The sequence below is a fragment of the Entelurus aequoreus genome, linkage group LG12 (genome assembly GCF_033978785.1).
Source record: "Entelurus aequoreus isolate RoL-2023_Sb linkage group LG12, RoL_Eaeq_v1.1, whole genome shotgun sequence".
In the NCBI taxonomy this organism is placed as follows: domain Eukaryota; kingdom Metazoa; phylum Chordata; class Actinopteri; order Syngnathiformes; family Syngnathidae; genus Entelurus; species Entelurus aequoreus.
Window position 1 is genome coordinate 30,406,444 of NC_084742.1, and position 17,413 is coordinate 30,423,856.

At 38.1% G+C, this 17,413-nt stretch overlaps 1 protein-coding gene across 4 annotated transcripts in view; it reads right to left on the reverse strand.

The window, feature by feature from the left end:
- The window catches only part of plekha5 (pleckstrin homology domain containing, family A member 5), a 154,723-nt gene that overhangs the window by 52,815 nt on the left and 84,495 nt on the right, over positions 1-17,413 (reverse strand). For all 4 annotated transcript variants that reach the window (XM_062065618.1, XM_062065620.1, XM_062065619.1 and 1 more), the window contains 6 exons: positions 16,318-16,422; positions 15,646-15,718; positions 14,264-14,364; positions 12,482-12,597; positions 9,978-10,967; positions 1,410-1,696 (listed from right to left, as the gene is read on the reverse strand). In XM_062065618.1, the coding sequence (XP_061921602.1) occupies positions 1,410-1,696; positions 9,978-10,967; positions 12,482-12,597; positions 14,264-14,364; positions 15,646-15,718; positions 16,318-16,422 (1,672 nt within the window). The remainder of the gene's footprint in view (positions 1-1,409; positions 1,697-9,977; positions 10,968-12,481; positions 12,598-14,263; positions 14,365-15,645; positions 15,719-16,317; positions 16,423-17,413) is intronic.

The following is a 17,413-nucleotide window of genomic DNA, read 5'->3' on the forward strand; positions in this document are numbered from 1 at the left end:
ACGTTCATTCACTAGGGCCAATTTAGTGTTGCCAATCAACCTATCCCCAGGTGCATGTCTTTGGAGGTGGGAGGAAGCCGGAGTACCCGGAGGGAACCCACACAGTCACGGGGAGAACATGCAAACTCCACACAGAAAGATCCAGCAAAGTACGGCAAAACCCAGTGCATTGTCAATGATGTTGTTCCCATCAATACAGCCCAAAAGGTGAGTGCGCAGCCATGGACACTAACACCATCAATTGGCACCATCTTGGTTACACAGCAGAGGGGGAGGGACTAAGTTTGGTGGTTGCAAATTACAATTAAAAAGGAGATTAAAGAGGGGATATAATATTGATTTGGTACTGCACTACGCTGTCAAGGGTAGCGCCCTCAGCAACTCAGTGTACATCAGGGGTCCCCAAACTTTTTGACTCCGGGGCCGCATTGTGGTAAAACAATTTGGCTGGGGGCCGCGCTATATATATATATATATATATATATATATATATATATATATATATATATATATATATATATATATATATATATATATATGTATGTATACATATGTATACACACATATGTATGTGTGTATGTATATATATATATATGTATGTATACATATGTATACACACATATGTATGTGTGTATGTATATATATATATATATATATATATATATATATATATATTATATGTAAATAAGTGTGTGTGTATATATGTATATGTATATGTAAAGGTGTATATATTAGTGTGTGTATATATGTATATGTCTATGTATATGTATATGTCCATGTATGTATATATATATGTATACATATGTGTATATATATATATATATGTATGTATATATATATATATATATATATATATATATATATATATATATATATATATATATATATATATATATATATATATATATATATATATATATATATTCCTCGCATCTGTGATGGTATGGGGGTGTATTAGTGCCCAAGACATGGGTAACTTACACATCTGTGAAGGCGCCATTAATGCTGAAAGGTACATACAGGTTTTGGAGCAATATATGTTGCCAAAAATGCATTTTTAGACAATATGATTTGCCTGAGTGGCTAGGAGACAGTAGAAAATGACAAAGGACAAATTTTAAAAAAAATAATACTAAAAAAAAAAAATATATATATATATATAGATATATATATATATTTTTTTAACTTGGGACTTCCCGCCGGCCGGATTTTGGACGGTGGGGGGCCGTATCCGGCCCGCGGGCCGTAGTTTGGGGACCCCTGGTGTACACAGTAAACATTTTGTAGTTTACTGGCAGTGATGGAAGTATTTGATTTGATACACAGCCCTATTCTTATGTACTTTTTAGTCATTTTAGTTAAAATGGTTACAATTTCATTCACTTGTTGTCAAACTTTGGTGTCTGTACCTGCTGGTTGAGCCAGACTTTGCCGGGAGAAGGCTTGCCTCTGTTGCCACTCATACAGCTGCCACATGGTGTCGTCCCTCATCGATCTTCTCTTCTCTGCCGTGGTAACAGTGCTGGTTGAGGCGGGTCGAAGAGCCCGGTCGTACACCGAGCCTGCTGTACTGCAGATGCTGTCAGGCCTTATCATGCTGTTACGGGGTAGTGTGCGGTAGCCCTCCGGGTATCTGGGAACCAGCTGAGCACGGTGGCTAGGCATGTTTCTGGGCAAGGTCTGGTAGGAGTTAATGCTGTGAAATTAAAGTAAAAGTAAATGGGAAACTGGAGGTAACTGATAAGATTGCTGTCAGGTATGATGACACAAAAAAATGCTGTTTTAAATTAAACTTTGTGAATTGATGGAACAATAATTCATTTAATAGTAAATTCTTATTTCTGTGCACGGAAAGGGCAAAAATATTTTTCAGTAATATTACAAAATCATAGGGATGTAACGGTATCAAAATCTCACCAAACTATATTATCGCGGTATTAAGGCCACGGTACGATATTATTGTAATATACGTCCCCCACCAAAAAAAACACTTAAAAATGCCATAGTGTGTAAAATGAAGTGGCAGGAATTTTTATGATGGACACACTGTAACTGAATACAAACATAATGCTCAAATGTTGTAATTACCGGTATATACGGTAATCATATTTCTTACTGCAAACAAGTATTTTAAGTGCAAAGAATTGTGCAGGAACAATCACTGTTTCAAGCAACAAACAAAACAACTTACATTCGAGTATCTTTTAAGTGAAAACATAACAGCCAGTGTAAAATAAATTGTTAAGTTTAGAGTCTTTCAACTTTTACTTTGAGAAGCAGTGTCCTCTGCAGTGGACATTTTTATAACAGTTTGGAAAATGCTCTTTCTCAGAAAAGTTAACTAAAAATTTAACTTTTAATAATGTAAATACCTCACACACTGATGTTAATCTTTGCTGGCTTCAAATATATTTTCTGGGTGACAAAAGTGAGATGCTGACTTGTCCAAGATGTACGCTACCTTCTTCCCGAGTGCAGTTGCATAGGCTCCAGTTTGATTATTATCCACACAAACATGCAATGTTCACACAAATACGGATGTCTTAAAACACATTTTTTTCCTTGGGTTCGTCTTTATTTTCCCCCCGGCCAGAGTGGAGATTTTAAAAATCTCATAGCGTTTGTGTGTGAATCGGTAAAAATGACCTTTTTGGTTTATGTCATAAAAAATGACATTATGTCATGTTTGTTAACCCTATTTAACAATATAATCTGACTATACTGACATCTTACATTTAATATCGTATTCTATCAATGAAGAGCTGTGTACCACCAAGTCATTTGTGGCAGCAATTCTTTCTGATTGATCAAAATGGCATACAATTTTTTTTTATGTGGACAGAGATTTGTTTTAAACTTTACTGGTATGAATGTTGTTGGGTTTTTTTTTTACATCAGAGGGGCAAAAGGTTGTTTTGTAATGGCCTGAGACAAACATGTGCACACAAATGTTGATTATAGAAAGAAATAGAAATAAAGACTTTAAAATAATCTTAGAATCTTAAACTACAAACCCCGTTTCCATATGAGTTGGGAAATTGTGTTAGATGTAAATATAAACGGAATACAATGATTTGCAAATCATTTTCAACCCAAATTCAGTTGAATATGCTACAGAGACACCATATTTGATGTTCCAACTGATAAACTTTTTTTTTTTTGTGCAAATAATCATTAAGTATAGAACTCGATGCCAGCAACACGTGACAAAGAAGTTTGTGAAGGTGGCAATAAATACTGATAAAGTTGAGGAATGCTCATCAAACACTTATTTGGAACATCCCACAGGTGAACAGGCAAATTGGGAACAGGTGGGTGCCATGATTGGGTATAAAAGTAGATTCCATGAAATGCTCAGTCATTTACAAATAAGGATGGGGCGAGGGTCACCACTTTGTCAACAAATGCGTGAGCAAATTGTTGAACAGTTTAAGAAAAACCTTTCTCAACCAGCTATTGCAAGGAATTTAGGGATTTCACCATCTACGGTCCATAATATCATCAAAGGGTTCAGAGAATCTGGAGAAATCACTGCACGTAAGCAGCTAAGCCCGTGACCTTCGATCCCTCAGGCTGTACTGCATCAACAAGCGACATCAGTGTGTAAAGGATATCACCACATGGGCTCAGGAACACTTCAGAAACCCACTGTCAGTAACTACAGTTGGTCGCTACATCTGTAAGTGCAAGTTAAAACTCTCCTATGCAAGGCCAAAACCGTTTATCAGCAACACCCAGAAACGCCGTCGGCTTCGCTGGGCCTGAGCTCATCTAAGATGGACTGACACAAAGTGGAAAAGTGTTCTGTGGTCTGACGAGTCCACATTTCAAATTGTTTTTGGAAACTGTGGACGTCCTGTCCTCCGGACCATAGAGGAAAAGAACCATCCGGATTGTTATAGGCCCAAAGTTGAAAAGCCAGCATCTGTGATGGTATGGGGGTGTATTAGTGCCCAAGACATGGGTAACTTACACATCTGTGAAGGCGCCATTAATGCTGAAAGGTACATACAGGTTTTGGAGCAATATATGTTGCCATCCAAGCAACGTTACCATGGACGCCCCTGCTTATTTCAGCAAGACAATGCCAAGCCACGTGTTACATCAACGTGGCTTCATAGTAAAAGAGTGCGGGTACTAGACTGACCTGCCTGTAGTCCAGACCTGTCTCCCATTGAAAACGTGTGGCGCATTATGAAGCCTAAAATACCACAACGGAGACCCCCGGACTGTTGAACAACTTAAACTGTACATCAAGCAAGAATGGGAAAGAATTCCACCTGAGAAGCTTAAAAAATGTGTTTCCTCAGTTCCCAAACATTTACTGAGTGTTGTTAAAAGGAAAGGCCATGTAACACAGTGGTGAACATGCCCTTTCCCAACTACTTTGGCACGTGTTGCAGCCATGAAATTCTAAGTTAATTATTATTTGCAAAAAAAAAAAAAAAGTTTATGAGTTTGAACATCAAATATCTTGTCTTTGTAGTGCATTCAATTGAATATGGATTGAAAAGGATTTGCAAATCATTGTATTCCGTTTATATTTACATCTAACACAATTTCCCAACTCATATGGAAACAGGGTTTGTACCTAAAACTAGATTCAGGTTACGTGGTTTTGAAAATGTATTTTTCTAATTCTTGGAAGGCTTTTTTTTTTGGATAAACCAACAACACATCCATCCATTTTCTACCGCTTATCCCTTTCGGGGTCGCTGGAGCTTATTTCAGTCACAATCGGGCGGAAGGTGGGGTACACCCTGGACAAGTCGCCACCTCATCCCAGGGCCAACACATGTAGACAGAAAACATTCACACACTAGGGCCAATTTAGTGTTGCCAATCAGCCTATCCCCAGGTGCATGTCTTTGGAAGTGGGAGGAAGCCGGACTACCCGGAGGGAACCCTCGCAGTCACGGGAAGAACATGCAAACTCCACACAGAAAGATCCCGAGCGCAGGATCGAACCAAGGACCTTTGTATTGTGAGGCAGATGCACTAACCCCTCTTCCACCGTGCTGCCCCAAAAACACATGTAAAAGAATAATTAAGTCAGCGGTCATTTTTAAATTAATTTTAACATTTTTAATGGGCCAGTGACATCCCTGTGCTAATTATGTTGCTCCTATATGACCAGAATTTAGATTATTAATAATATTGACTACTGACACAGTGTTATTATTGTACTAATGCGGTCATTGTGAATTTTAATTCAAAATAAGCATCCATAGTTAAAAATGTACTCAGTTATACCCAATATCCTGGCCTTTGTAGAAGGTGAAATATTCAGCTGAGTGACTAAGGGGAAGGCTTGTTTTAGGGTGTATAAGAGGGTTTGGAGGATATTGTATATTTTATAACTCAATTAAACGAAACCTGAAAGAAAGAAAATAATCCACAAAGACAAAATAAAGATATTCCTTGATTTATGCAATCGTTTCTTCGCATGCGATACAGGGACCAGATGATAAATTGTACATGTGACTATGGAAATGACAAAGAACTGACATTCTGTCATGTACATAAAATGAATAAAATAATCGATTTGAAATATATCAAACAATTATATTTGCTGTGATCTGCCGCCTGTATAGAAAATAAACATAGGACAAACTTTTTCCTATTTTGTGCCAAAGCACGGCATCCGAGATGGTAAAGAGAGGAAATGATGACGAAGACTGTAGAACAGGAAATTAAGTCATGGGGCTGGAAAGCGAGTTGGAAAGTGAGCAGTGTGTCTAGAGACATGTGTGAATACCGTGTCTCAATATTAGTTTTTAACCTTCTATTGCACCCAACCACAGTGACAATGCTCTTCTGACACTGACCACATAAGCTACTTATTGATGGGTAGTGGGAGAGCTTAATGCTGAAAGCAGTGCATTGGGGCGCTGCATTGCTCCTGTGTTGCTTCGAATGGGTAACTTAATGGCTGTTAAACGTCCGCACTCCCAACTGAGATGCACTTTTGTGGTCACACAAAAAGCTTTAAATGTTTTATGGTGAGCAAGGTCAGCAGAAAAATAGAGGAATCAAAACAAAAGAAGCAGAAAAGCTTTCAAATCTTGCAGAGGAGTGGAGGATTCAGTAGTAGTAGTAGCAAGTTATTATGTGCATGGAAGCATTAAATTATCATCATCTTTGTAAAAGAAAACCCTACGTTTTCGGCTTTACGGTAACAGATTTGCTTGAGCGCAGCATAGCTAACTGGAATGTGATCGCTTCTCTACAGTTACACTTAGGATGCACACATTAACATGTGCAGCATGTGTGTGGTGTGAGTGAGAAAGGAGGGGGTGGGTTGATAATTGATACAAACACGTGTAACTATTGCCAATGCTAACCTACAGTCACATTTCCAAACTTTAACAATAGAAAGCAATAGAAGGACCAAGATTAGTACACAGTCAAAAAACCAAGATGTGTCATTTAATTAATGTGATTGTCAATTACTCTTCTGCGAAAACAACTCAAAGCCACAGTCTGTCAATCGCCTCTTGACTTTTTATTTCAGATCTACAGTCGTGGTGTACACAGGCATTCAATTAACTAAGTGAACAAGTAAGTAATAGGGTGTTTGCCAAGTGCTTCACAGTTTAGGTTATCAGGGGAAAGGGCAAAGTGTTCCACACACTTGAAGACACGACTCAAAGGCCAAACAGGTCACCTTTCGTTTTAATTTTGTTGGAGGGACAGACAACAAAAAGTTGATCGGATGACCTCAGATATCAGCAGAGAACATTTAGTTGACTGAAATCCTGTAAATGTTTTATCCAACTGTATTAAACACATATATTATGTGCACATGTTAACTATTCCCTATCTGTAATAAGTTAAAGGGACCTATGAAGATTTTATTCTACATTTAAATCCCTTCATTGTGGTCTAGATGATATGTATTGGATTTATTTGGTCAAAATTGTGCTCCACAGCCACTTTTTTTAACCGGTTTTCTGAGTCTGTCTTCAATCAATCAATCAATCAATCGAGGTTTACTTATATAGCCCTTAATCACAAACGTCTCAAAGGGCTGCACAAGCCACAACGACATCTTCGGCTCAGATCCCACATCAGGGCAATAATGTTTGTGTGGAGGCATTCCCAGATTGTAAATGAAACAAAAATATCCTAATTTATCTTTTGAAAATGTACACTGTTTAAATATATATCTTTAAGTCGATGCTATTTTCTTCCACCAGAGACGGTTGAAAATAAACTTCATAAACATCACAAAGTTAAGTACACCTTCACTCACTGATCAAAACAGACTCAGAGTCCAGAACCGCATAAAAATATCAGTTTTTTAATTACATTTTGTTGTGGTCCAAATGTCGGGGACAAGTAAAAACGGAAGGGTACATCTTATAGTATGTATTTATTCGAAAGACATAGAGCAGGCGGGAGGGCATGAAACGAGAAGGAATATACACGCATGTTCCAGCGGCAATAGTCTCAACTGTGTGGGCTCAGAAAAGGGGCAGGAGGCTTTCCAACACAATATGTCCAAGAATGCCCACATAAGTATGTCTGTCAATCTGTGACGTTACTGATTCCACGTTGTTAAAACAACACCCCAAAACCCTGCGAATAGAGGCATTCAAAATTGTGTGCAAACTTACGCCAAAATGCATGAAACTTTTGGTTTTAGCTTTGCCATTGTTTAACAGCAGTATCCAATATTGTTACATTTATAAGTCAGAAAAGAGGAAATTCATCATAGGTCCCTTTAAATAGTTTATGTTGTGCTGTTGCCACTTGGCCAAGTTGCTGTTGTAAAAAATATTTGATTTAAATCATAATTAGTTTACATACTGGTAAACTAAAAGGTAAAAATATATGTGGTTTCCCCCAGCTTGTCAATAAACTTGTGGCGGTGGGGGCATAGCTCAGGGGTGTGGTCAATATGACACCATCATATAATTTGCATAACTGTCGATGATGCGTATAATTTCTATAAAAAAGACTTGAAAAAAATGTAATACATTTAACAACTAATCTGTGTTATTAGTAATTGGTATTAACATTGTTTTTCTTATATTAAATCGTTTTGCTCTATTTTTATCATTATTATTATTGTACAGTGTAACACAGGCGATGTACCAGTGATGGCTACTGGTTTTCAAGTAGGGGAAGCTAATATTCAGCTACAGGTTGTATTCACCTGACCGTCTCATTAATTATGTGATGCGTGAAGTGGTGGGCCAGCAAGCATCTGTCATAGCGTTCTGGGCGGGATTTTGCCTTTCTTGAAGAAAAAAAGAAAAATTCCCTATGCTTGCGTTGTTTTAGGCTGTTCAAATCGGGAAAAGGATATACGTTTCTTTAGAGTTCTTCGAGAGGTAATCAAGAAAGGTGAAAGATGTCAAGACGAGAAAAGGGGCATGCACTTCAGTCCAACGGAGCAGAGTTGAAGAACGCACAAGATTGTAGTGATCACTTCGTTAAAGGTTTATTTGATATACATTTAACGTTTAGTATTCCCCATTTAAGTATTACCTTGATATATTTGTAGTTGATCTTAATTCGCATTTTTGCTACAAGTGTTTCGTAAAGCACCGACTCAGCGAGTCTAAATAAAAGAAAGCAAATGTGAGCAAAACCTAACATAGTTAAGCTTTAACCAAAGGCAGCAATCATAAACTAAGTTTTCAGCCCATACACGACTTTGAGACCTATAGTTATATTTTGATAAAGACGGGGAAAAACATGCATCCTCATAACGGTGCATGCAACAACAATTAAGCAACAAACATGGCTGCAAAACTGAAGTTAAGACATAAAATGCAACCTTATCCGAGCAAAAACAATGCATGATTTATTCAAGAGTGTCTTGCCACCAATGTCCTTGACCCAGCAAAACACAAAAAAGTTGTAGACCACCGTGCTCTTCCAAGTTTTCATCTGTTTTGTCGTGTAGAATAATGTCTGGAGCACCGGATAGTTCAACATGTCTGGGAACTCAATCGACAGTTAATCCTTGGGATCACATGACAAATCTTTTTTTTGATTAAGTATAGGGATAGAAACATTTTTTTGCTCGTATCTGCTTTTAGTGGTTATATCTAGGCCCCTTGCCTACTCAGATATTTCGCACACTGTTTGTAGCACAGTAGCCAAATTTGTTTGGTGGTCCACTACTTTGTTTACTTTCGTTCAAAAGTCAAGCGACGAAATACAACCTGTCTAAACATTAGCACAGTCTCCACTCTCCAATAACAGATAAAATATTTAAGACTCTATATTTTACAAGATTGTAAAATGCTCCATATCAACAGGAACAACGGAATGAAAATTTAAAAATGCTCGGGCAGTGTTTTATATTTCAAGATTGTTCAATTTACTGTCAATCAAAATGGGATTCAGCCTTAGACAGATCATCCAATCATCATGCGGAAGCCCGGCGCCCTGTACTCAACCGTATACTTGTTGAACCATTGGACTTATTGGCTCTTTTGCTAAAAAAAGTGAAGAATTCTTCATCAAGGCTCACTTTTGGCAGAAGCTTACATGTGGAGGCCCCCGCTCGCGGTGCGTAGGTACGCAATGGACAATGCTTTCGTGGGAGTAAGATCAACGCTGTAACATTTATCTGTGACCTGTTTTAAAAAATGCTTGTGAAGTCTTACAGAAGACCTGACCTCTAAAGGTTCAACAAAAGAACGCGAGTAGTTTAACAGTGGTATCATTGTCATACTTGAAGTGGGATTGGGTAAGGACTACAAGCTTATGGCCACATTGTGTTTTACAGTCCACAGCTCCAAACTAGTTATTTTAAAACCATGTTTCTGAAAAAAATATAGGCGTATTTAATATCCTATTTGCCAGAGTAATTAGCACTGACTCTGACTAGTGGGGCTGGTAAACTTTCCAAAAAGACCAAAGCCATACCTGTACTCCAAATGGTTCAATGACATATTTTAAGTTTACTTTGGAAACAACAAACTGTAGCCTAAAAATCCAGGCACAATATAGATTACCTTCTGATGTCCTCTTCTGTCCCTCTTGCCCTGTGGGTCCGTGTTGAGTGCTCCGACTGCTGAAAAGAGTTGCTTCTGGACATCCTCGCTTGTTCCTGGACTGGAGTCACTCGGCTTGTAGCCTGGTTTTCGCGTTCCACTGGAAGACTGCAGTCGCTTGTATGATCTCCTGACCCTGATGCAGTGACGTGTGCCGGCTTTGACAGGGTAATGTTGGCCTGCTGGCCTTGGCGGGATGCAGACACTGCCGCTGCAATGGCAGCTGCCTGAGCTGGCTGCAGCTTGAGCTTAGTGCGAGAAGTTTCAGCTACAGGAGCTTGCTGAAAGCAGAATTTATCCCCATGACGGAGCGTCGCATACTTTTCCAAGTCTCTCAGGTTAGCGTATTTATCCCCTTCTCGGAGTGTACTATATTTCCTAACTTCCTTCAAAGTGCCGTATTTGTCCACAACTTGTAATGTGCCATATTTATTTGGCGTCTCTTTTAAAGACAGCTGTCTCCTCACTTCCCTTTGAGGGATGTATTTATGTGTGTCTTTCATCAGGCTGGGCCGGTCTCCAACTTTTTGCAGCACATTTTTCTCCCCATCTTTTGCGAGAAAATATTTATCATCAACTTTAGTGTGAACGTAGTTTTTGTCAGCTGGTGTCACTGTGTATTTTTCATCCACTTTCTGTACAGAGCACTTTCCCAGGTCCCTATGAAAGGGGTACTTTTCTTCATCCTTGCAATGGATGTAGTTTACTCCGTCCTGCTTTAAACAATACCTCTCCATGTCTTTCTGTAATGTGTAGTACTCTCGTTCCTTCTGGCTGTGAATTTTCTCTGCATCTTTTAGCCGCTTGTCATCCACCTTTGATAAACAGTTTTGATGCACAGGCTTCCGATTTCGCTCATTGTTCTCCATCTCGGGTTGGCGGAAGACTCTGCTATTCTGTATGTTGTTAAGCTCCTGAGGTGCTCGCTGATCTACTTTCATCGAGTCCAACCTGGGGAAACAGTAACAACAAAAAGAAAATGTGAAAAAAAGTACCAACGCTTGGTCTCTTGTGGTATTGCAAAAAACAAAGAAAACGCAAATTACATTCAGAGTTGATCCTATGATGCAATTTGAACTGGAAAAAAAAAGAGAAATGTACATAATTTGCCATATTGAATTTTGTCTTCCGAGCCTACCTTGTTCCTCGTTCTGATTAAGTGTTGTTTTCCCTGTGCTATCTGCTCTTTTGAACACTAAGTTTATTTAGTATTTTTTCAGTTGCTAGATTTTAATCCCAGTTCTACCTGTTGTGTTTTGTTTGCACTGTGTTTTTCTCCATTTCTTTTGTATTATACACTTTTGTTGTTTAGTATACAGTGGAACCTTAATTTAATTAATATACAGTGGAACCTTGATTGAATATGAACTTTTCTATTTACAAACCACAGACTGTTTAAAAATATGTTTTGGTGTACGAACCTTTTCCCCGTGTATGAACGTTCCATCCATATATTGGGTTCTTCCCAGCGCAGACATTTTGTGCCAGGCAGCACCTCCGACGTGGGCAGCTGATCGAGCTCTAGTGCTCAGTCATTCAGCACATCAGTGCTGTCCTTAGCTACTTTGCTAGTGTGTCAATTGTTTTTTTGTTTTGTTTTTTTAGCCTTTTTACAGCATTTATTTAGTTTTGCTGGATTAATATGAGTCCAAAGAAAGCAATGGACAATCGATGTTTGGCTTGAAACATTCAGGAAGTATAGACTGCATTGTCGACACTGGCCCCCGGTCCTCCCGTTCCCTTCCGCCGCACGCAATGCAGATCAACTGACAAGGTAAAGGAGATTCTTTATTTATTCACAATTATTTTAGCGACCTGGCTTTCAAAGGTAAAGAGTTTTGTGATTTTAAACTGTGTGCACCACAAGGCTAGTGAAAGTGTGTGTGCGTGCCAGTAGGGTCGCTGCCATCGAGGACAGCTTAGCTATTTATTGTTGTTTTGGCTTTGTTATTAAATAGAAAGTTGATCCATCACCCTCTTGTTATGTTTGTTTGATAGACAGTACTGTATAGCGCTTTATATTGTGTACAAAGTGTACAAACCTTTTTACGAAACAATGCACTTTTGTCATGGCAGGAACCCATTACTCATGTTTACATTGTTTTTATGGAGAAATTTGCTTTAACATACAGACTTTTAATGAAACATTTAAGTTCATGAATCAAGGTTCCACTATATTTTTCTAATAAACCGTGCTGTATGACATTTTATGACTTTAAAGTCTGAGTCTGCATGCAAAACCTAGCCAAACCTTCAGAGGGATGAACAGGATTTGACCATGATGGTATGATGCCATTAATAATCTAGTGTCTCGGATGCCAATTACATCTTTACTTGGCACATTTAGACACATGCACAAGGATACTAAAGATAATGAATATAGCTGGTCACAATGTGTGGTTCTACAGTATATAATGACAACCTTGTGTATCAGTGGCTTTTCCCCCCTGCATGTTAGCACCGACCTTTTGGTGGGTTCACTGTGGACAAGCGCTGCATCTGTCATGACTTTCATCCAGGACTCCATTTCTTTGGCGGTGTCGGTGCAAAAATAATACGTCCTCATATTGGGGTGAGTGGCCTGTCCAATAAAGAGAAAGCATGGAGTTATTTTAAGTACTATTATCATGTCTCGACATCATTACTGTTGTTGGTTCATTTCCTACTAATCAGAAATGAGAAATGGGGTACACCTTGAACTGGTTGCTAGTCAATCACAAGACACATACTGTGCAGGCGGGGAAATTAGTACACAATCCCCTGCTGAAGAACAGTATCTTATTTGTATTAGGGCTATCAAAATTAACGAGTTAATTAATGCGATTAATCAAAAAAAGTATCACATTAATCATAAACACACTTATATTAATCATCCAATTTATTTTGACTGTACAAGCTCTTTTACTTTTACCGCTATACGGTCAGTGATCAGATCTATGCATAGGTCAGTAAAAAAAATGAGTGAGGATACTCCGACTGGTGTGCTCGATGGCAAATTTCACAGCCTGAAATAACTTTAGATAAAACTGTTACCAATTTTTGTGCAAATAATTGATATGCATTCAAGTAAAGCATTTAAAAACTGGATGAGATTTTTACAATAAAATTTAATTTGTGTACAAATATTAGGGTCTTTTCTTCAGCACATTTTACTTTTGCAAGTGAGTTATCAGCTGTGATTAATAATGATTAATCCAAATTCCAAAGTTGGATTATTCTGACTGAAAAAATAATCAATTGACAGCCCTATTTTTTCTACAGAGAAACACAGATTGTAAAAAAAAAATCCAGGAAACTAACATTGAATAAACATTACAAATTATTTGTATTTGATTGAGAGAAATAATTACTGGATCTTAATGCAAAACATGGAAAATGTGGAGGAACTCTAGTTGGCAAGCACAGATATCAGACGGTCAGCAAGGCTGCACACATCTCAGGAAAGATTTTTGTAAAATAAACATATTTCACTCAAAAGCTAATTAATTCATATTTGTTTATATAAATGTATTTTTTATGAATTTATGACCTTTATTTAATTTACAAAATTAGTAGAAGATCAACTACTTATTTCCCCCACTGTACAGCCAATGACCATTCACACCTAAGGAAGGTACACAGCCAGCCTCCTTGTTTCTCTGTGTTTCCATCCATCCATTTTCTACCGCTTGTCCCTTTTGGGGTCGTGGGCGGTGCTGGAGCCTATCTCAGCTGCATTGGGCCGGTAGGCGGGGTACACCCTGGACAAGTCGCCACCTCATCGCAGGGCCAACACGAAAGACAGACAACATTCACACTCACATTCACACACTTTTAACATCTAAAAATACAGCAGGCTAACGATCAATGACCTCCATCCATCCATTTTCTACCGCTTGTCCCTTTTGGGGTAGCGGGGTGTGCTGGAGCCTATCTCAGCTACATTCGGGCGGTAGGTGGGGTACACCCTGGACGCCACCTCATTGCAGGACCAACACAGACAGACAACATTAAAACCTTAAAAGGGACCATCCATCCATCCATTTTCTACCGCTTGTCCCTTTTGAGGTTGCGGGGGGTGCTGGAGCCTATCTCAGCTGCATTCGGGCGGTAGGCAGGCTACACCCTGGACAAGTCACCACCTCATCGCAGGGCCAACACGAAAGACAGACAACATTCACACTCACATTCACACACTTTTAACGAAAAGTTGCCACCTAATCGCAGAATCAATGACCTGAAATCATTTAATTGACATTTTAATTCACCTTGAAGGCATATTTCCTGCTGATGTGGTCGTCCACAGACAGCATGGAGACGTGAAAGCTCGGCAACAGGATACTGCCCAGGATGCTGTCTTCTTTTTCATCTACAACATAAATAATGACACAATTTTTAAAAATTTCAAAAAATATGATAATTGCATGCAATTGTTTGATTGTTTGGTAGCGTTTTAAGCTTCGTATTAACCGTTTTGTACATCCATAGGTATACTGTGTGCACAGCGTACTTAGTGAGAATTTTGACACTGTAGTGAATTATATTTATATAGCACTTTTCTCTAGTGACTCAAAGCGCATTTACATAGTGAAACCCAATATCTAAGTTACATTTAAACCAGTGTGCGTGGCACTGGGAGCAGTTGGGTAAAGTGTCTTGCCCAAGGACACAACGGCAGTGACTAGGATGGCAGAAGCGGTATACTGCCTGTAGCACTGTCCCAAAATCCTTTATTGTTGTTGCATCCATAGTGCGCCAAACAAAGTATTTCAATTCAAACACAGCCCTACTGTACAGAGTACACTTATTGAAATTCACTGATGCAAGTATTCAATTTTGGACACAGCTTGTATTTTTGAACAACTGTGAGTATTCTTTTTTTCGTAGTTTTAGTAGTATAAAAAGTCTTGCATCATATTGAGAGCTGTTTATATATTTATAACACCTCATTTGACTGTAGATTCACGAAACGGAATTAAAGAAAGTGTTCAGATGATTGTGTAGTATATCTGAACGCCCCTGCAAAGTGCAACCACCATAAATAGCATATTATAAAATAAACACCTATCAAAACTGAACATTATTCTTTTCGTAAATGGTGTAACGTTTGTTACATATTATTAGATTGTGCAGAAAATGTGGACGGTCAGTTGGTTGGTTGGTCAGTATATGTAGGAAGAAAATTACACTAAAATGTTTTTTCATACCGTACCATACAGACAGCAGCGTGTGGCCATGCATTTCTTGTTAATTCAAAAATCATTCTTTATCTATGGTAAATGGTAAATGGGTTATACTCGTATAGCGCTTTTCTACCTTCAAGGTACTCAAAGCGCTTTGACACTATTTCCACATTATACATTCACACACTGATGGCGGGAGCTGCCATGCAAGGCCCTAACCACGACCCATCAGGAGCAAGTGTGAAGTGTCTTGCTCAAGGACACAACAGACATGACCAGGTTGGTAGAAGGTGGGGATTGAACCAGGAACCCTCAGGTTGCTGGCACAGCCACTCTCCCAACCGCGCCACGCCGTCCCCATATCTCCCTGCAAAACTCTGTATTCATTAGGTGTTTTAATGGGTTATCCACCCGTATTGTGTGTGTTATGCATGAATTTGAACCGTTTCCAGTTTGTGTCCCCTTACCACGGTAGTAGAAAAGGCACATGTCTGAGAGGACAAACCACCTCTTCTTCCACAGCTTCATGCCAGTACTGTCCTAAAGGGCCGGATGGGGGGGGAGGTCATAATTAGCACACAATCTTTTAATAATGATGTTCTCTCACACACACATAAGGAACAGATTTTTAAAAACCCTACCAATGTAACAATCATCAGATACGTGTAATGGTACATTTATTCGTCATCTGTTTTTTGTAGTTAATACTACCCTGATTTTATTTTGAAGCTTACTTTGCACGGAACAGGAAGTTTCTATGTTTACATTTTAATGTTGTCTAACAAGACAGCGATAATAATCAAGTTAACAATACTACAATCCATGTTGACATAAACAGTCGGTTTTTACAAAGAATGTAGACAAAAGTAGCTGACCACATATGACCATGTTTACTGTAATAACAATAACACAACAAGAAGAAAAGAATGTGGACTCCTAGGCATCCAACATCTCTTCTCTCCTTTTTCCGTCCATTATAGGCGAGACTTTAAGTAAACAACTTTATTTCTTTAAAGTGGAGGAGGTCAAAAGTTGATTACTGTCAACTAAAACAGATTGTTTAAGACCTCGAAAGTTCCGCTGCATTAACTCAAATATAATTTGTCATCATCATAACACAGTGTTAAATCCTGCCTTACCTGTTTATAAAGCCAGTTGCTTTTGACGACTGGAGCATTGAGATTCCTCTTGATGGAGTTGGACCTCTTGCCAAAGTTGTGAACCTTTTTGGAAGACCTTGAGGGCTGTTGAAAAAAGAGGAATATTTAAAATAAACATGTGTTGATATTGTAAAAATGGTTAGATGGATGGTGTATTTTTGTACACAGGGGAAAATAGGTTATAATAAATAGATAATAAATATTTGATCACCTGCACACCTTTTCGTATTTTACCAACCGGTAAACCCACAGAATGTGCCCATGAAAAACACGTATGAGTCCTGTCCCTTTAAGAAAATACTCCTAATTTCAAAAGTACTATAACATGTTTTATCCATTTTTACATTTATACAATTTAAAAACAAAGTGCAATTTGCAGTGAAAAGTGTATAATGTTCTTATGAGACCCAATTGTAATAGGAATACATTGTCCGTGACATGCCTACGGTTATTTACTTGAACTTATCCAGTTTAAAGTGAAAGCACTGCATTTCAATGAGTAATTTATACTGCGATTTGACCTTTTTTCATTTTCACTGCAAACCACAAAGCTGGGTCCATTCAAGCTGGTTTATGAATAATGATATCTCATCAATATAGAATAGTGTACATATGATGTTATACTTTCTTTTAGCAAGTGTATGCAGAAATACAGCATAATTTATTAATGACAGTGCAGAAACTCTGATTTCAGCTGCAATGGAAAACGGTCTATTGTATATTATACAATAAACAAATAAACATCTATGGGTACTTAAAGGGTTATATTAAAAATGTATTTGATTGCAAAGCTTGTTAAAGCTTCCCCACAAATCTTTATCAATAAATGATAGTTTGATTAATGTATTTCCTTTTTTAATCACATTTTTTTATTAATACATATCCTGATAATACAAACATTATATTATATTAATATTATATCGGCTTGTTGATTTATTTCTCAAAAGAATCTAAAATTTAAATAAATAAATACCCTGATTATCCAAATATTATATAAATATTATATGGCCAATACATTGCAGCCATTATTTTTTTACACATTTAAAAACATTCCCGATTAACCAACTGTACATAA